General features: G+C 39.5%; 1 protein-coding gene across 2 annotated transcripts in view; it reads right to left on the bottom strand.

The window, feature by feature from the left end:
- Positions 1–561: 561 nt before the first annotated feature.
- MTHFD1 (methylenetetrahydrofolate dehydrogenase, cyclohydrolase and formyltetrahydrofolate synthetase 1) overlaps positions 562–21201 on the bottom strand; it is a 40187-nt gene continuing 19547 nt past the window's right edge. For both annotated transcript variants that reach the window (XM_084288190.1, XM_084288191.1), the window contains exons 14-28: positions 19257–19364; positions 19094–19168; positions 16892–16994; positions 15621–15697; positions 14512–14652; positions 11383–11451; positions 10733–10844; positions 10392–10531; positions 9939–9980; positions 8795–8895; positions 7693–7870; positions 6465–6572; positions 5153–5305; positions 1753–1861; positions 562–1571 (exon numbers count right to left, since the gene is read on the bottom strand). In XM_084288190.1, coding sequence (XP_084144316.1) covers positions 1772–1861; positions 5153–5305; positions 6465–6572; positions 7693–7870; positions 8795–8895; positions 9939–9980; positions 10392–10531; positions 10733–10844; positions 11383–11451; positions 14512–14652; positions 15621–15697; positions 16892–16994; positions 19094–19168; positions 19257–19364 — 1497 coding nt within the window. In that variant the 3' untranslated portion in view covers positions 562–1571; positions 1753–1771. The remainder of the gene's footprint in view (positions 1572–1752; positions 1862–5152; positions 5306–6464; positions 6573–7692; positions 7871–8794; positions 8896–9938; positions 9981–10391; positions 10532–10732; positions 10845–11382; positions 11452–14511; positions 14653–15620; positions 15698–16891; positions 16995–19093; positions 19169–19256; positions 19365–21201) is intronic.

A 21201-nucleotide genomic window follows, 5' to 3' on the forward strand; every position in this document is an offset into this window, starting at 1 on the left:
CCTAGAAAACCTGACTGCCGGTAACTTCTAAGCTGAACACCATCAAAAAGAAAATTTTAGGGGGCTGTGAATGTCTCTCAAATGCTCTTACGACAGTTTAAATTACTCTGTCTCTGCTTCTGTGACAACCAGGTAATTTTTATATAATTATTCTCCCCTCTTGAATAACTTGCTCTCTCTATATATAGCATCTGTGTACTACAGATGCACCCTTACATTGGTGCACACCTACACCACCAATCTCCCAGTTCTCACCAAAATCCAAATGTTTTTAGATTCAGCCCTGATCAAAGTAGATGGACCTGGCAAGTCTATAAAGAAAGGGAAAGCCAAAAATATTTAGCTGCAAGCATGGCAGTCAATAAAACTAGCATCTTAATTCAGATCTTTTGCAGTCAACTGCGAGTAACTCCAACCCACTGAATAATTCAGGTAGTTTATTTCCTATAGATGACACACGCCATATAGGAGAAAAGAAACAAAAATAAACACAGAAAATTGAACACATAGTGGTGCATTGCAGGCAACTTATTACTGCAATAATCACTTATAATTGTCAATACTGGGACTGCCGCGGTATGCAGTTAATCACAGAAATAAATTCTCCTCATTAATCTCAGCGCATACATTAAAACCCAAGAAGCACTGCAAGTATTTATCAATTTATTTGTATTAGTTAAAAATCTGGCAGCAACTATATTTTTGTTACAAAATGATTTTTGGCCTGCTGACAAAGCCTAGTACAAATGACTTGATCACTACTCACATTGTCTTTGTTCACCAAAAAGGTACCTTAGGAAACAAGGCTTGTTGGTGTAACCGTACTTACTGTTGAGCATAAAAGGGTTCAAAAGACATTTGGTCAAAGCCACAGACATGGCCTAGAGATCCAGTCTCTACAGATCTGATACCCAGGGATTCAATTTCCAGTAAAAATACAATCTGTTAGTCATAGCTGGGCTTTCTTAAAGAGAAATTTGATATAGCTCAGGTGTCTGCAGAAATAATCCACAGCAGAAGGCAGGGTGAGCACTTCTAGAGAGAGCTGACATGCAAAAGTATTCTTCCTTGTTCCCTCTTTTAAATGAAATTGGTGCAATTTCATAACACAGCCAATTCTCTCACAGTGCGAGACAGGGATACAGAATTCAGTACAGCAAGTAGGAATATTACAGTGCACAAGACTTCCAAAGATAATACATTCCACAGAAACCCTACCGTTAAGGCAACTAAGTTGCAAGACTGTTCCAAAAAGCACCAGCTTTAGGATTTTTAATTATTAAAATCATCTCAATGAATCAAGAGGTCACTAAACCCAAGTTTCTGTATTCTGCTTCAGCTACAATTATGAAGCAGGACGGTTGTACACAAAGTATACTTTATATACTTAGTTTCAGCTAGCTTGGAACACAGTAGTTTAAAAATTATTACAGATTAAAAATAAGTGTTTGATCCTTCAGCACTCCTCCTTCCAGTCACTTCTTGCACTGTAAGCTCAGTCATATCTTGTTTTGACTTAAAGATCAGGGCATAGTTCCGTTTACATGACTCATCAGGTGTTCTTCTGGGAGCTAAAAAGAAAAATAAATTTAATTACTATTATATAGTCTGCAGGCAACTTTCAGGCTGAATTATAATCATATGTCATTTGGAAACATATGGCATAATATGAGATTGGCTTAACTCCATTATCTCATGTTGAGAAATAAAGCCCAAAGACTGAAAGCCTTCTAACCTGAAGGTGGCACCTACCTTTGGTTAACAATTCTTTTCAAAAGAGACCATTTACTTCTCCTGACAATGGGTCCAAGTCTATATCATAAAAACAGGGTCTTGTAGGAAGTCCTGGCATAGTGCTCATCTGGACAACAAAAGATAAATTGTTAAAACAGAACCAGCATAGCTTTGCACAGAAGATTTAATACTTTATCTCTGCTGAGAACTGCGTTGGTGACAGCTCCTTGCACACCTACATCCTAGCTGGGTGATGGTCGTACACCATTTTGAAGCATACTGCAAGAACCAGGAACTGGCTTAGTAGATAGATGTGGCACACACTTCAACCTCTGCCAGGGATTGTGTCCGGGATTTGGCAAAGCACTTAAGCATCCAGCTGACCAACTGTTACATGAGTGTTCACGGACTTGTGAACACTCATGTGAGGAGACAATAACTGCTTGTGTCAGCTTGCTGATTATTCAAATGATGGTACATATTTTAATACAACTTTGCAGACTATAAAGTCTCAATTAATTAAAACTCTAAGATTCTAGAACTTTAACTGTAAAATAATTAGGGATAATTATTGTTGAGACAAGAACTTTAATAGTTTCTTTTTTTTTTTTTAAGCTTAATTAGAAATGGACAGGTCAGCTTTCCTGATTGGAACATTTCTGAGGTATGCAAGTCAGAGTGGTTGTGCAGTGGCAGAACCAAAGCCAGCAAAACAGCTGCCTGCACTATGCCTGCCTCAGGGCAGTCCTTTCAAGTTGTCCCACTGTTGAATACCCACTTTCAGAGCTGCAAAATGCGAAGCCAGCAGGGACTACGCTTGGCCTCATTTACTAATGCAGATGACAATTTTGCCTTCCCGAACTCAGTGTTTAGCCCAGCAGCGCATGCAGTGCTAGCATGGACGTCCTACAAAGGTGGACAATTCGTGACCATGCTTGACAGTTTGTGCCAGTGGTCATTTACCCCATAAATAAAAATTCAATGTCTCACTTTCCATTTACATCACCCAGCCTCAGCTTTCACAACCAGTAATTGCTATGCCTGTCTCCATTAGGTTAAAGATCTCTTTAGCAACCTGGTATTTTCTCCCTGAGCAAGCATTTTGCACACCAATCAAATTTTGATAATAAGCTCAGCAGCAAGGTTAGGCATTTTCTGCAGATCTCAAAACTCTGGGAGCTTTTGGAATCCCATCCCATTTTCCTAGGCCATTTAAAAGTGCTAATACCAGTCCCGTATGTACTATACCACTGCAGGATGTATACATGCCTTATGCAAAGGTAAAAGCCACTTCAAGGTTACCTTTTGTAATGAATTTTAGGACTGCACTGGCTTTTTGTCATAGCTGTTCCATTCCAGGACAGGGAAGAGGGGACGACAGAGAGAAGAGTGGACCTCAGATATGGCTCTCATTTCTTGTCTTTATCTTTAGTTGTATGAATATGTTACTCTCAAGAGCCAAATCATTAAATGAGATTCAAAGTGTCTAGAAGGGTTTTTCTGTTCTCACCACACCTTTTCACCTTGAAATTATATTTCTTTTTAAACCTCAAAGTATTTCATTAAAGAACAACAGCTTCAACTCTGAGCCAGAAGGAAAGAAAAACACAAAGCTCAGAAGTTGAGAAAATTTAGAAGTATGATATATCTTTGCAATTAACTTCAGAATAACAAGAATATGCATGCAATGTTGATTAATTTCACCTCAAATTTCACAAAGATCTTCCAGAGAGAGCAGCGTTTTTACTGTGTTTTCAGCTCACAGTTCAATGGCTGCTGCCAAAAAATTACTCTGAGGCTAACACATCTCCTGTTGAATGGGCTTAAAATAGTGATCTGATTCAAAATGCCCTGGGTTGCTTCTCAAAATGACATCTCTTCCCTGGCTTAGTAGACACCACAGAAGAGTGATCTTCATGTCCCTAACCAGAAGGCTTACTGTTAATTCTGGCAGAGTTAGCATCATGATTAACTGCATGTCCAAGAAAACATTACAGATTTGTGAAGGTAGCAGAGCAGAGACTCCAACTTCATAGAAATGGAAGGCACAGAAAAAAAAGTCAAAACAATGCCTGTAAACATCTTTCTATTGTGTATCTCATTAATGCTGTGTACTCTTTCCTTCTCTAGTACTTATAAATATCCAAAACATCATTGTTTGGATTAAATCTTGGCTTGCAAAAAAGTAATTAATTAACAGGAGTGAGCACACTATCTCTCATTTCATCCCAACACACAGTACTCCTTAAAAAGGTTTATGAGCCAGACTTTATTCAGGATGTGGTTATTTTATTTACGTTGGGTAATCTGGAAAACCTTTATTTTTTATTAAAAAAATAATTAAAAAAGATATTCAGTATTTGGCTCTTGGAGAGCTAGCATTTGAAGGAGGAAAGGATCCAGCTCTTAAATCAACAAACTTTAGCATCTGAGCCATTTGCCCTTAATGATTTTGAAATAAAGCTCATTAAAACAAACATGTTGCCATGAAGACTTCAGAAAAAAAAAAAAAAAAAAAAAAAAAAAGGTTTAGGCCCAAGAATAATAAGAAAAAGACAGGGCTGGTTGCTCCAACTGCTCCTGCAATAACCTAACAAGTTACTTAGCATTTATCCAGAACAGATTCTGCAGATAAGATTTCCAGTGGAGCCTTTCATCCTAACATTCTTTCTTTGGACACAAACCTGAATGTTAGTTCATTTTGCAGGTAGCTCCTCTTTCTGCCAGCCCATTCCTATCAAAGCTATTCCAGGATCCTGCTTCCATTGTAGCTACTCTCTCTCCTCTTGGCTGACATTATGTCAATCATCTCAAAGAACAGAACTAAAAACTCAAGGGCACAGGGAAATAAATTGTTGGAACAGATGGTCAGCAAAAAAAAATTGGCAAAAAACAAAACAAAACCAATGCAAGGGGAGACTGACAAATGCTTGGTAATACAAGTCAGCTTTGCTTTGGAGGTGTCTCAACAAAAACTGTTTGCTTTGTAAGCTCTGGAAGAGTTGTTTTGTTCCACACTGACCTGCAGATGCACACTGCTGCAATACTGCAAAGTGCATCAGGAATGCCAAGTCACGCAGGCAGTTAGGGGAGCAAGGATTTCTCCTATCCTCTCCACCAATCTGTAGTTCCTAGAATTCCTTAGATACAGAGCTCACTTACTCCTCAAAATCCAGGAAGACAGAGATGTGGGACCTGGGAAGGACACCGGGGGCTTGCTAAATATCTGAAGGATCTATTTTAGCTTCCCTCTTCCCACTGGAAAACCCCTATGAAGGGCATTTAATACACTGGACCATTAAATCATCATCTGTGAATGACAAGGACTCTGTTCAGTTAAGATACCTTTTGTAACTGGAATGCACATGAAGGTTTTTTTTCACACCCTGCAGTTCTGGGGTTTTACTCAATCACTTACTGTTCCTACCAGCGGATACAGGAATCCAGCACCAACACTCGCCCGAATATCTCGGATTGGCAGGATAAAACCTGTAGGTGCTCCTTTTTGTTCAGGGTCATGAGACAACGATAAGTGAGTTTTAGCCATGCAGATCGGCAGGTTTCCAAATCCCTGGGCAAGGCAATGAAAAGGGAAAGAGAAAGAGGAAAAAAATAAGTGAAAAAACAGCAACAGTTCCTGTATTCAAATGTAATTGCACTATTCTCTGTGCCATTCTCTGCATTATCATGTTATTTTATGCTTCACCAATTGCTTCATCCACAGCCTGTCAGATCCACTGACCATTCTGCATCCCCATTTCTTCTCCCAAATTCTGCCTCCCTCCCCAGTATTAAGGGAAAAACAGCCAACTGAGGAAAAGGTTCATGGTATGGAAGTGGTAGATATCTTGATATCTGGCTTACTTTCTACTTTCATCCCAAAGCGTTAGTTGAAACAGCTCAGAACTAAAGTTCTTGTTCAGCTGAGGTTGGTTAATTAGAAATGTCTGATGTAATTGCACACTGTGAGGAAGTAGCAATTACACAGCTATGGTATTTCAATAGAATTGTAAAGGAATGTACAAGAGATACAAAAGCAAGAAACTATGTACACCAGTAGTTAAAGGACTTCAAAAGCAAAATTATTCAAGCACACTGTAAACAAAGCATGGCTTGTTCTCAACATTTCTGTTCTCTTCAAAGCCCTTTACAGACCTTCATTAATGCAGAAACTATCTATAAAAGCAGGTAAATTCATAAGAATACCACACTAAAGAAGAAAACCAATAAACAACCAGAAAGCACCTAATCAACAACCAGACGCCAGGTTATAAATTTATAAAAGTAGCCATGTTTTCACAAGAAGTATTGTATCAATTGTGGAACTCTTCCCCCAGTACAGCTGGGGCTGCCAAAAAGGTATACATGTTCAAAAACGGTTCAGGTAACTCAGTGGGACATGACAAATTAAATAAAAAAAAAATCAGAGACTGTTTAGAACCAGTCTGCATGGTTCCCAACTAATTCCCAACTGCTAAAGGATTGGAAAGTAAAGATCACTGAATTCTCCCCCATCACACAGTATAGGGGACTTATGACTGGGTCAGAGGAGTTCTTCCTTCCCACACCACCTTTCCATACTCTTCTGCCACAGCAGTATTCAACAAGTCCTGGGCAAGGACACGTTTCGAGTGATGATTCCCTTTATACACAGTTTGAACACCACTGTTCAGTATAACCATTTTAAATGAAAAGCATCACTGGGTAGCAGATGACACGGAAAAACTAACCTGCTTAGTGTACAAGGTGACTTTCTCCTGTGCTTCTGGAAGTAGCTCAATGTCACTTGCCCCATAGATCTGCTGTGCAATAAGTCTGATCTTATCTATAACAGGGAGCTGGAAAAAAGACAGGCAAGTCAGCATGGCCCAACTACACAGAGCTGTAACATCACAGCAGCTTCACAATCCTTCATATATGTTGCACTCATCTGCAGCTACAGGAGGTATTCCCATTTGCTGTAAAACAAAGCTAAACAATAATTTAAGGGGTTTCAAAACAAGTTTCATTTATCTTGTTGCAGCTCTTGTTAAGAGGACAAAAGTAGTTTATTACACTCAGAAACAATAAGATACACATCAGTATTTCTTATGAGCTGTGCTTATATGTTAATTACCACCCCCTGCAAGAGGCATCTGTATTTGCTCTCAAGTTTAAGTCAAAAAGCAGACAAAAATAATTTGAGGGAATACAAATTAACTGTTAAATAAAAGCACAAATAAATCAGGTTAAAAAAAGAAAAATTGAAAGCATCTGTTTTAGAAGCTGAAATAGACACAAGGACATAACTGTACCTCGTTAGGTACCTCATTAGGTGCCTCAATAGGCGCTTGCTATTAAAGGAGATTTTAGGCCATAACCTAGGAAATAACAGTGACTTCATTACCTCCAAGTCATTTGCCAAATTTGCTTAAGTACAAAATCATTAGAAATACATTTACACGCACTCTTCCACCCAACGTGTAGTGTGACTCCATAAACCTTATTTGCAGAGAAAGAAACAAGGTCAAAATGGACATATTCTGTTCCACAGCCTGTTGTATTCTTGTCCTGAGCACCAAGTGCACCCAAAAACTCTCCAGTAAGGTAGCAAGTGTGTTCAGACTTGTTCCAGTCCATGCTCTGACAGGAATGCATGCCCTAGATCATGAAATAAACTTCCCCCTATCCTGAAACGTGGCTGTCACATTAGAAACCCGTTTGTCATCTCTAGCCAGGTCACAGCAGTATCTTTCAGCATCAGACATAAACTATATTTCACTTAGTAATCAAAACAACAAGAACTGACAAACCGTGTCTTTGAGACTGGTGGAATAAAGGTTGTATTCTAAAAACAAGTTTCTTCTCAGCTTCTCAGAGCAGACTTTCAGGTAACTTTCAGCCATTTAAGCTAGTGAAACCAGCTAATCTCTACCTTATAAACAAAGTACCTCCCTCTGTAATAGTACAAGCTCTTACCTCCACATTATAGAGGAACCTGAAGTTGCTGGGTGTCTGTGACGCTCTCTGAACAGCCTGGGCCAGTGCAACAGCTCCTTTACCTCCCTCTGCCCAGTGAGTGCACTCAACAGCATCAAACGCCCCTGCTTCCTTTGCCTGTTGTACTACAAGGGCCAGTTCAGCTTTTGTGTCTGTTCTGTAAGGAGAAAAGTCAGTGTATTTGTACCAGAATGTATGCACAGTAAATGAATAGCTTGTTCTATTTCTCATTCTTGTCAACAAGACTCAAACTCTGTCTAAAGAAATCACAGGATCCATCTACCCACCAGGGAGCCATTTTTACTGAGGGGTTATCCACCACTACTCCAAAGAGAAACAGAGCAACAAGTAGGCCTGAACTACATGCAGAAGGCCAAGACAACTGACAGCCATGCTCTGGATTTTCTGCTTATATCAGCAATGCAACTCCTGTCTTCAGAAGCAAACTCAAAAAGACAGCAGTACTTGCTGATTTAGAGATACTAAAGGTGTGCTACAGCACGTACACAACAAACTAGAAAATTTCTCTAGATCAGAGATTCAGATACATTCACTTCAGATGAACTAGCCTCTTGCTGGCTATTCCATTTCAACTGGTATCAGACTTAACACACCAGTTCAAAGCCCTTCTGCTCTTATAAGGGAAGACCACACAGACTGTTTCCTCTGCAGTACAACGTGCAGAGCCCTAAATGCTTCCCGGCATGGCACAATTATTCTATGCAGCAGACCACTGAACACAGTGGGGTTTACAGCAAGGGCACTTCGCCATCTATTATGAACTTTGATTCCACATCATCACAGGTACCTTTTGTCCACAGTAATTTGGCCAGTTATAGTGTAAATGATGGCAGATAAGTCACTTATCATAAGATCTTAAGCTAAATTTAACTAGTGAGTGCACGTGAAATGACTGAGCAGAGCTCCTCTATTTATTCAGCATTTTCAAGCAACGCATAATGTTATTTTCTGCAAACAAAACCTGGACAATACTGAAAAGAAGAGAGTTTGCATTCCACATAGCATATAAAGCACCACCATTTTATTCCCATGCATCAATTCCAGGCCCAAGCTTACTTACTTGAAAGCATTGACAGCCACTACTACTGGGACACCAAACAACCGAGCATTTTGGATTTGTTTGCTTAGGTTACTACAACCTTTTGCCAACAGCTGAAGATTCTGTAAAGAATACAACAGGCAGAAAGTGCATTTTATGAAGGGCAGTGAAACTTTTGCTCCAAATCCACTATATCCACAGCTCACGATGAAAGCGTCAGAAAGGGTATGAAACCACCAAGGCACATTTTCAGAGCTGCTTTCTGAACACTCTGGACTAGTGCACAATCTCAGATGGAATGCTAGAAAAGGACTGACTGTTTCTGAAAATTGCTGCTTTCAACTGCCAAGTCAAGGTAGGAGAAATTACTTTTTATCACTTTTTGTTATTCTTAAGTCAATACCTATGCTCATTAATTCCTCACAGTAAAGTCTCATTTTCCTCTGTGGCACATTCCTCTTTAATTATTAAATATCATTAGCAGTGAATTTCACGACATTTGTTTGAAGTTTGTGGTAACAGATTTCAGTTTACACATATTTGTTTCACAGCACCAGAGATTATTAATGGAAATCCAGACATTTCATCCCTTCCTATCATTTTAAGAAACAAACCCAACAGAAACTCTAGAAGTTAAAAAGCTGAAGCCATATAAAGAGAGCCAGACCAATTATTTAAGTACACACAACCTTTCAAGGCACGAGGATAGAAGCATAGACTATAGTTCACTTTCCTCTCTGCTTTCAAAGGAAGGGCAGAAGGGGAATAAAAACTGCTGCTGCTAAGAAGAATAATTAGACAAGCACTCTGAATATTTTCAGAGACAGTATTTCAGCCAAGCAATTATTTTAATACTGAGAGGGTCAGGGGACACTCAGCAGACATTACTATGAAAAATTGAGCACATAGACAATTGTGGGAGCTCAGGAGAAACAGAAGGCTCTGGCTAGGTCAAGTACAATAAATGCTTGAAAGAGCAGAGCCAAAGTAACATCATTTTTAAAAAAAAAAAAAAAAAAAAGAACATTATAGCTTGTGTGAGGAAGCATTTCTCTGGCAGCTAAAGAATTGACACAGACTGGCTATCCAGGCACGCACTGCATGACAATATTGTGTAATGACTGCAAATAGGTGGTCAACTGTCACAACAGCTAAAGAAGGTTACCTCTTCTGTGTACTCCTTTGGTAAAGGTACCCCTGCAGTGACCTAGGGAAGAAAAAGACGAGGGTACCCCATAAGATTTTTATTCATGACAGCAATATGTACTTGATTCTTGTAAAACTGCATCAAGATACAACACTCTACTTCAAGAGTATTTTTTTTTCCTAAGAAAAAAGAAAAAAAAATGAAAGCTATACTCATAATGTAACAAATTAAGGACTGTGATAATATCACTAGTGGCCTGGCATATTTAATTAGGACAATAAAATAAGCAGCTATGTATCTGTAACATACTACAAAGCAGCAGCTTACAAGCAGCTGGGACATATGGATTCCTTTTACAGCTGCAGATCTCAAGATAATTAAAAGCAGATCAAACCCTACAGGGCTTTAAGTGACTGCACAACTACAAGTAAGAGCTTCTTAGGTCTAAATGAAACATTGTCTGGTACTTACTGCAGGCCCGCCTCCATGCATTTTCAGAGCTCGGACAGTAGCAACCAACACCACCACATTAGGCCGGAGACCAGAGTAACGGCACTTAATATTAAAGAATTTCTCCATGCCTATGTCTGCACCAAATCCTGCTTCCGTAACTAGAGCATGAGAAAAAAACAAAAGGAAAAAAAATGAGGAAGTTCGTGAAAGGTTGCTGGGTAGAGAAATCAGCGCTCTGATTATAGAAATCAGAAGCTTCTTCTAAGACAAAAAAAAACAAACAACAAAGACAGTCATGATATAAAAAGCAGATCCTTCCCTGCAAAACCAACAACAAAAACAACATACCATCCACTTACCAACAAAGCCCTCTTTACCCACAAGCTTCAGTGCTATTTTGTCTGCCAACACTGAAGAATTTCCATGTGCAATATTGGCAAAAGGTCCAGCATGAACAAACACTGGTGTGCCCTAGAAAATGGGGGGTGGGATGTGGGAATGACAGGGAGAGAGAGAGAGAAAATCAGAGGGTAAAATTTAGCAAATTTGTGGTATTTCAAGAGCTAAGTACTACAGTATCGGAAGTTAAAGAAATTCATTCTTAGAAGACAAATCTTAAAGCCCTTTGATCAAACATTCATTATCATTACTAAAGAAAGATTACAGATTATAATAATCTTCAGAAGTGGAGATATTAACCCACTTAGGAAAAGGATGGCTAAATCCCAGCAACTCTTTGCCATTCTCCTGCACTCATGCTGTCTAGATTTTCAAAACATTTTCTGACATTGGAGTCAACAAAAGAGATACAGCAAAGTTTAGTGCATTTCTTCAGTGTCATCACATATGCCAGTGGCATACTTATAAAGACACTAATCCTGAATCTTTGATAGAAACCATGATAAACCTCTAGCTGTAAGCAGAGTAAGTCCATTCTGACTGTGATAAATGAACTAAACCCGTATTTTTTTTTTGTGAACACACATACAGCAAATCACTTGTGGCTCACCTCTAGTGTCTGCATGAGATTTGGTTTAACAGCATCTTTCATCAAGACAGCCAGAGCACCAGTCACTCCCTAAAAGGAAAAAAAAAAAAAAAAAAAAAGAGCTATCAGTTTCCAGATGTAGTGAGACAAAGAGACAGTTCCTAGGCAGTTTCAAGACTCTGCTTTTATCCTGGCGAGCTTTCAGGAGCAGAACCAGCAGTTGCTCCAGATGTAAGTAACATTACTCAGAACAGGGCAGAATAATGCCTTTAACATCCTTATAAAAAAATTTCTGCTGGGTGCAGCCTTTTGGTTGTGACCTTGTTTGGCCAACTTAGTCTGTAGTAAAGGCATAAAAAACAACTGCTGTTTCAGCAGGTTAGTAAACAATAGTAACCCTTAGATACATAAGGTTTATTGTGTCCCATTCAGTAGAACAAAGCGGGGAGAGTTTTTCAAGACAATTTTCATACATGATAAAATACCACACTGCATTCTTCATCCCAACACCTCAACAGTAGCATTACTGTCTTTCTTTTGCAGTACATAAATGCAGTGAGTTTAAAAGTTATACATGTCAACGTTCTTGGGTTTTACAGGTAGAATAATTTTAGATATTTTTCCCCCTAACTTCAGCAACTAGGCTCTACATAATGACCTGAATTTGTGCCTAACTAGCTGCTACATCCTGGCCAACTCCCTTGCTCAGAGCTAACTTCTAAAGTGAAGCCCTGTGTTCGTGAAAAAGATCAAGCTGGCATCATGAACCAATGGCAAACAGCAGAGTCCACGTTCCTTCTGGGGTGCAGCTGTGTGCCCTGCTGCAATTCTGCTTCCTGTAAAGTGAACACTTGTGACTTCATTCACATCTGTTCCAGGAAGGGGAAAAATAATGGTTTGGTCAACCTTGTAACTGACAGAGTCCAGTGAAAACTGAACTGGTTGTCACCCAGCATTTGCTAAAGTAACTAGAATTGTTATCATGGCTACTGAACCAAACGTTTAGAGCAGTTACGAAAACCTCAAACCATTATTTCCTTTTCTTCCCTTTTAATTTCAGTTGGATTGCAGTATTCAATTATATGATTTTTTTTTAAACATGCACTGCTTTGTTTCATTATTTCAATCTTGCCACATGAAAGCTTAGTTAACATTTAATGGGTAAGCTTTAAACTTCAGTCATCTCCAGAATAATGAAAGCTACTGAGCAAGATTTCCATGACGACATTTCAGGCCTGTGTCAGTCAGCAGAACTTCAACACATCTCTATCTCTAAAAACCTGTAGTCAGTTTTTGATTTCATGTTTCTTCCCAGTTCCTTTGAGCTTCCTGGTAATGCACCCATGACTTTGGTCTACAGCAGAAGGATGTGGACATCTTATTGTGCCAGTCTGGTCTCTGCAATCACCATGTTTCTGGCTGCACTAGGAGCATGTAACACACCCCTAACCATGCAAGCCAATGGCCACCACCTGCACAAACGTGTTAAACCTGAGAATCCGTTTGACACATTGATACCATCCTCCACTCCATAGTTGTGACAAACAAAATTAATTAGGTTCAAAACAAAAAAAAAAATATCTTGAGATGAAAAGACTTCTATCACCTAGACTCCACATAAAACCTACAAAGCAACTCCCTGCCCAAGTTCCATCTGCCTCCATTGATTGGCAGCAAAAGGAACTTTTGTTTTGAAGAACAGGGGTTAACTCAGGTATTTAACGTTAAAACTTGGCAGCACATTAGCAACAGGAAATAAAATCTCAAAGCTGCCTATAGAACTTTGGCACATGCCCTTCCCCATGCCCAACAAACATCTCACATCAAGATACTTCGAGATAAATACTTCCCAGACCAACCCTTTTCCCGCAGGGCCAGAGTCAGGAGACACTGCTAATCTACTGCTTCCCAGATTTATGGGATGAATGCAGAAATAAAAAAAATAGTATCACTCAACCAAGCAAAAATATCTCCCCAAACTCACAGACAGCAAGAGCTGGCTAAGCCTTAGTGCTGTGTTCCACCTTTGCTGGAAACAGAGACCAGGATACCCACCCTGTGAATTCCTCTGTCACACTGGAAAAGTTTATTCAAAAAAAATGTGAGACAAACATTAACACCGCACCATGCTAATTTGCAGAGCTCTTTTTGAGTCATCAAAATTGAGGTTGTGAAAAAAAATCTACTATACAGGACAGCAGTAAGCCCAGTATCACGTCTCTGCTGACTAGTGCAACAGTCCTGAACCTGTTTTCCGTCTTGAGGCCAAGTTGCAGGGCACAGTTCACATACAGAGCTCAATTTCCCTCTCCTTCTCCAGACAGGGTTCCCATCTCCAAAGCACTTACTGGAAAAAAGCGTCTGGGGCACAGGCTAATCCCTGAACCATGCTGAAGCACTGTCTGGGAGAGTTCCAGTTGACAGACTCCATAAAAACACCAAGAACTGTGCTAATAATTATTGTATGGACAGTTGCAAGACAGTATTGCACCTTGCGACTGTTTTACATACTGGTAACAGACATCACCAGTGCTATTATATTCAGCATTTCGTTCAGTGGAAATAAGGGATTTGCGCACCTCACCAAAAGGCTGCCTTATGGAGACCTTGCACTTATTTGCAACAAGGTCAGCTTTTATAGCATTCACAGTCTCCCAGCACAAGATATTTCATCATCTGTAATTAAATTTGCACCAGGCTTTGATCCTGCTTAATGTTTTCCTCGCTCCAGGGAGTCTGAGAAACAGGATGGCCAGCAGGATGCATTTTGAATTCTTCCTATTTCTAAATATGCTTTTTATCTAGAAGCCACCATGTATTCCCCCCGTAATTCCTATGGTGCTAGCTTCAATTTGACATGCAGTACATCACAGAGAACCCCTTGTCCCTGCCCAGAACATGTGTTCACACAGTCTCTGAGTTAGGAGCTAGCCACACTGAAATAAAAAAAACAAACAAAAACAAAACAAAACACACACACAAAAAAACAAAAAACAAAAAACACTTCAGTAACTCCAGAGGCCAAGATTTCATTTTAATTTTCAGTATTCTGAAGTCTTTCCTGCACAGAATCATCATTCTGCTTTTCAATACAAGGACTTTCAGAAGTGCTAAGAGATAGTTAGCATTTAAGGACTGTGACTCTCTTACAAGGTCATCTGTTGTAACTGGTTCTCCTCTCTTGCTGGAAGCTACTACCATTCTGCCCAGTCGCCTTTTCATGTCATCCAAGCTGTCAGAGAGTGCTAGAACTGCCATGATTTCACTGCTCACTGTGATGTCAAACTGAGCCTGCAAGAGATAAATAAAGAATGTGAATTCATCAAGATTCCCCAGCCGAAAAAAGGCTAGTCATCTCCATTATAATAAAAAATAAATACAAATACAAATAATTTTAAGTATTACTTTCAAAACATACTTAAATCATATAATTATTTAAATTGACAAATTTAAACCTTTTTTTTTTGTGGAAAATAAAGTAAAAACTACTTATTCCACTGCTATTATATGACTCTCTCCTGGCACATAAACTAGTGATTCATGTAAGAACACTTACAGAATATATTTTAGAAGACTGAGCTTACTAACTCATCTAGCCATCACTAAACAGTACAGCACATGACAAGGAAAAAAACCAAGCCCAACAACAACAAAAACCTAACTGATTCTGTAAGAAATGAAGGGTAGAATTCATATTCATCTGACATAACACAGATACCTCTGTTGAAGCTAGGTGCTCTAGAGACCTTTTCAAGTAAATAGAAAAAGGGTTTTCTGGGCACAACCCATTTAAACTATTAATTTGACAGTTATTAAAGGATGAGAGAAATCACAGTTCCAATTGACCATTTTTCTACATTGATTATACAATGAATCCAGAAAACAAGCTTGGATACTGTGTTGGGTTTTGGACAGACGCATCCCAATCAAAGCATGTGCAGTGGCTAAGATTAGCAATCGCCAGGCATCATATTTGCAGGGAGCATTTGTGTACAACTGTTACTGTGCCACAGTCATAAGCCAACTAAGCCAACGTTCAGGGAAGGGCTGATGGGAACAGACAGCAAAAAGTCCCTTCAACCAAGCACTTCAATGGTAGCAGTTCACTACCAATACAAAGTATAGTTTTATTTTCTCTTTAACAAAATACCAGTAAAAAAAAAAAAAAAAAAAAGAAACATCTGGAGTTACAGAAACTTGCTTTGGGATTGTATTTTTCAAAGTACTTTTTAAAAGACACAAGAAAGGAGAATAATTACCGTTCGTGAAAAGCCTTTTTCTGTTGGAGACTGTCCAATAGTGATTTTCCTGAGGAACCTGTCATTTGTATCCAGTACTGTGAGGATGCAAAGAAAAAGATGAGAAGTCACACTGCAAGCCATAAGTCACAGTTCTGGTTTGTAATAGATTCCTCTAGATCAGCATGAAGAGAGGATGGCAGTTTGGAAAACCATCTTCTCCTACTGAATGGCAGGAACTCATCAACACGATTCTTCTCTGAAATGGAACTGCAATGATGTTAAGATGACCACAATCACATGCAGATTCTGCATTGTGTTCAGAGGGAGTCTACCTACCTGTGTGTGCATTAACCACAAGTCCAAAGCCTCTCTGAAAAGCAGAGCTGCTAGCATAAGTCCAATTGCTTTTTCAAATTTTCATGGCTTTTTCATCATTAGTTAAAATGAAATCAGAAAGTTATTACAGCCAAAAGGAAATAAAATTATCATTTTATAAATTTAAGGACAAAATGGTCAGAATCCACCATTTAATGAGAACAGTTCCATAGAGCCCCACTAGCTCAAATTATCTTTGAAACACAAACTATCAAATACCAGCTTAAACTTGCTGTTTCTTACTAGCTGCCTGAAAAATTCTAAGTATTTTATAAAATATTTCCCATGAGGCAGGCTAATTTAGCTCCATTATAGGTTATGAAGCAAATTTTGGAGAATACATTTCACTTTGTATTTTCATAAAAAGAAGAAAAAGCAATCCTCATGGGATCTAAATAAAATTTTTCCTTATCTGAAATTCCTTTTGTTAGTGAAATACTAATACAGCCAGACCAGAGACTGATCTTACTTTAGGTATCTTTAAAAACCTTTTAAAAATCTGGCATTTATTTTCTGTCATTTCCCAACAGAGCAAGTGGGCAGATTAAAATTGAGTTTAATTCCAGAACAGTACCCTCTCCTTGCTCACAATGCTTTCTCAGATAGTCAGGTTTTTTACCTGACTGTTGGCTAGAGTTGCTAAACTCAAAACTCTCAGTGACCAACAAAAGCACAAGCACTAACTTGCACCAATTAGTGAGGTCTGCTCTGAATTCACAAAGATTAGGATTCAAGCCCCTGTGTCAGCCCCTGTAGGAATGGGATCCCAGCTGCACGCACCTATCCCACCAAACACTCAGAGCCCTGCTGTCCTTCCCATTTTCCCAGGAAACACAGTTCCAGCTACACTTGCAAACCCCTCTTTTGAGATGGTTTGTTTTTTTAATAACTCTTTCATTTAATGGCTCTTGTACCTCTTTGCCATGTTATGGTGGCTGGGTCAATGTCCAATCTCACAAACATGTTCACTTCTTCCTTTGTCAAAGCTGTAGGATCAGTTTTGTTAATGCCCAATTTCTATGGAAGGAAAGAACAAATAAGACAAAAAAAAAACTATAATGAGAAGATTCAGAGAAATGAACCATTCACTACAGCAATCAGCCTTTGCCAGCAGCACATGCATATTCAGAAATAAGGAGGAGATGCCCTATTGGTGTCCCTTTTCCTAAGTCCCACAACATAAAGAGATCCGCATCAGCGTGTACCTGGAAGCAGAGCTTGCTGCTTGCTAACTTGTAAAGGGCAATGCAGAAAATAGAGCTCATCGGGGCAGGTTGTCACTAAGTTTTGTGTAAGGCATCTACGGAAATCATTAAGAAAGAAAGCTCTGCAGTTTCTAACACGCCTCGTTCTAACCATTAGTCTCACATGCATACAGCCATTTCTCATTAGTTTGCCTAGGGTCACTGCACACAGCCATACGTATTTAAAGACACTGCTTTCAGCATGCTGGTTAAGCAGCACAAAGGAGGAATTAAACAATTCAGTCACAAGGCTGTCAGCATCCCAGAAAGCTGATCTTGAACATACTGGGAGGATGGGCAGTGTGCCAAGTTGCTTAATTGAGAGAAGAATTATCTCAAGAAGCCCAATATAAGTGCAAGCTTAGAAATGAGGAAAAGGATTGAGCTGATTTACGAACAAGCAAGCTTTTTTTTTTTTTTTTTTTTTTTAAATTAACTAGACAGCTAAGTCCTGTTTTCTCTGGGAGAACAGCAGGGAAAAAGAAAGTCTGTTCCCTCCATCTTCAAGCACAGCATTAAAAACAAACAAACAAAAAACAACAAACCCCACCATATCATCAAAAAGATCCACTTTCTGGAGTATTAGCATCCCTTTACATCTCAACATTTAATAACCAGAGGGGTGCTTAAGGTAGAGTTCTCTTACAGTCCATCAACAACACCAAGTAATATGACAAAGCTGCTTTGCCTGGCAGTGGAAGTAAACCACACATTCTCTGATGGTTGAGACATTATAGCCAATTAATAAATTAGAGTTTTAGCTTCCTAAGTAGTCTATTGGTCCTGACCTCCCTATGGGCAACTGATTGTATTCACGCTCAATCAGGTTTGCACTCGGAATAAGCTCAGCAGAGCCCAGCCTGTCTTTGTAGCCAGAAGGTCCAAGTGCAATGGAAAAACTATTTCCCTGTTAATCCTAATTTTTGAAGAGGCCAGGGACACACTTTGGAAGTTCAGTTCTGTGGACTGGAGGAGTTGTGATCTCCACAGGGTCTGCGACTCAATGACAGGTGTTCTTATTTAACTGAGATTTTTTTTTCTCAGGGAGAAGAAAAGTAAAGGATGTAGGGTACAGGCATTTTTTTCCCCTTCTCTTCTGTTTGCTGAATCTGGCTAGGACAAAAAAATTCACTACCTTCTCTTTTTGCTGAATTCTGAAAGTTGTCTTTTTTGTGCTGCATTATCTATATAGCTGCCACATACAAATTATTCATCTTTAGCTTTAGCTGGCTGTGACAAAGATTGGTTCTTGTCTTCTCTTAAACTACATTAAGGGCACTAAATTGACACTATTAATAAAGGGCACTAATCCATTTGTCTCCTCCCACTGCATTACTCACACAGCATATAATAGATTTACATCAATGATTCTTCCCCTTGGAGCTTCAACTCATTGTTATGTGTGCTTTAAGACAGACTGCAACACTTTTGTACACTTTGTGTAAAAAACAAATGCTAGTAGAATGATCTAATCATTAGTTGGTTGGCCTCGTCAGCCTCTTATCTCCACTGACAAGTGATAGGACACACAGAAATGGTCTCAAGTTGTGCCAGGAGAGGTTTATACTGGATATTAGGAAGAATTTATTTATGGAGAGGGTAGTTAAGCACTGGAATGGGTTGTCCAGGGAAGTGATGGAGTCCCCATCCCTTGAGGTATTTAAGAGATGTCCGGACATGGCACCAAGAGATGTGGTTTAATGATTGGACGTGGTAAGTTGGTTGGACTTCACGATCTTGAAGGTCTTTTCCAACCTAGGTGATTCTATGACCCACAGTGCAACATGAGTAGTTTTGTTACCTAGCTCTGCATACATAAAGGAGGAGTAAGTGGAACAGAATCAGAAACCAATGTGGAACCAGTGAACTTACCTGTAGCCTTCGGATTTGAATCTCTGAGAACTTCCTAACACCATTGACAGAAGGCACCAAACGGTTATAGAGAGCCTTGAAGAACGAAACATGTAGTTAGTACTGCTGGCATACCCACAGCACCTTGGCCAGAGTGGGTTGGGCAGGGTAAGAAGGATCCTACCTGATCATTCTGAGTTAGCTCATGGAACATACGTGCATCCACAGCAGCAGCAACCAGGTTGTTTGCTGCAGTAATAGCATGGATGTCGCCAGTGAGGTGAAGGTTAAACTAGAGGACATAAAACATATCGGTTACCTCATCCTGCTGCAATTTTCATATATTTCAATACATTGTAGACAGATGGAAAGAGACATATTAATAGCAATGTTAAAGTGGGTGAGGGTGGAGGGGGAAGAGATTGCTCAGAGCAGTATGTGGAAGAGAGGAAAGAATTTCTCTGAAACAGAAAAATGCCTCCCCCACATTTATGTCATTTTACAAACTTCCAGAACAAAGCTTCCAAATCAGTTTTTTGCATGAGAACAGTTCTGTCAGGCTCCTTGATACCTGAGAACAGCATGGTACGGCGCATCTGCATTACTCCTTCTTTCACCTTCCTTCTGACCCACTCACATTATTTGCACAACGTTTCGCACATTAGCTGAAGTTCTGGCTGCTCCCACAGAGGTATCTGAACTAAATTCAAACTAGCAACCTTATGTGGTGCTATCAGTAGAGCTGTGACTGCACAGAGCTCTGCATAAGCTAACCACTCACACACAGTATCGTAGGCAGGACTTGTAGACCACGTACTACACAGTGACAACGCTAGTAGTTTTCTCGGTTCTATCTCATTAAACGATAATTTGAGTGGGCTTGTCTATGTGAGTTTTCTTGCTGCACTGTAGCTATACTGACAAAAGATTTTGGATATATAGCTTACTTGATGAACTTGTGTTAGGGCAGGGAAGGGAAGAGTGTCGTTAAAACAATCCATTTCCTCTGTAGCAGTGCAGCACAGGAGGAAGATGAAAAAAGGACATTAGAAAAAGTGATATGACAGAAGCCTTTATGATACCACTTTGCTGGAGCCTTGCTGCTGTGGTCTTATAAACCAAACAGCAAAAAACAGACTGGAGCTAGTCACACAGTGATTACAGATCCTAATAAGGAAATGCTAATTGTTCTCATTCTACTTATATGCAACAAGCAGCAATTATTACCACCTCAGTTCTACAGTCCTCATTTAAAAGTTATTTGCTTGCTAATCATTTCCTGGGATGAAAGCTGCATACAGAAACATCCAATGATGTATCAAGGTCATTACTACGTCTACTGACTCCAGGTACTTACATTTTATGAGACAGGCATTGATAAATTAAAACACTCAGAAAAAGACTACAGTGTGTTTTTCTACCATGTGGGTCATACTTCAAGTCCTTTCAACCAGTTTGTTTCAAGACTGGGGCTGCTTCCCACTGCTACACGCACTGAAGTCTTTTAGCTCATCTTATTAACGCTCCCATACAGGAGATTATTTTTCCTGTCACATCTATCATTCACACATGGCACCTGAATAAGTCAATCTTCTGCCTCCTTCACATTAAAAAAAATAAAAAATCTTTTATGGACTTGCTGCATCAATTGGAACAAACAGCCCTTTTGATCTTTTCTGCTTTTCCTCCTCAAATTACCCTGTTTCAATCTGTAGTGCACAAAAGTAAGATTCTACATGCAATTACAAGAGAGTTGGAGGAAGCATGAGAGCACGTGCTACACGTGCCTTTCAGTTCCCTGCCCCCAGACACGGGATTTTACTCGTTGCCAAGTCACATCAGAAATACACTGCAGTGCCAGTCACCCACAGGCTGAGGTCTTGGCATTATTGATTCCCATTTTCCCTTTTCCCATTTCATGTTAGTAATCTAAAACACAAGTACACCAAAATAGCTCACAGAAGGAGTCAGTGACCACTGTTGCTGACAGAACTATTTAACATGCTTCCAAAATGTATTAGGTCATTATAATCTTAATTTCAGCACTGGGAAAAAGAGGCACTGCATGTATTTTGCTGAAGGGTACGCAGCAATTCAGAAGTAGAAGAGGGGAGGGAACAGAGGAACTG

Source organism: Netta rufina, assembly GCF_964035555.1.
Source record: "Netta rufina genome assembly, chromosome: 5".
NCBI classification, from domain to species: Eukaryota; Metazoa; Chordata; class Aves; order Anseriformes; family Anatidae; genus Netta; species Netta rufina.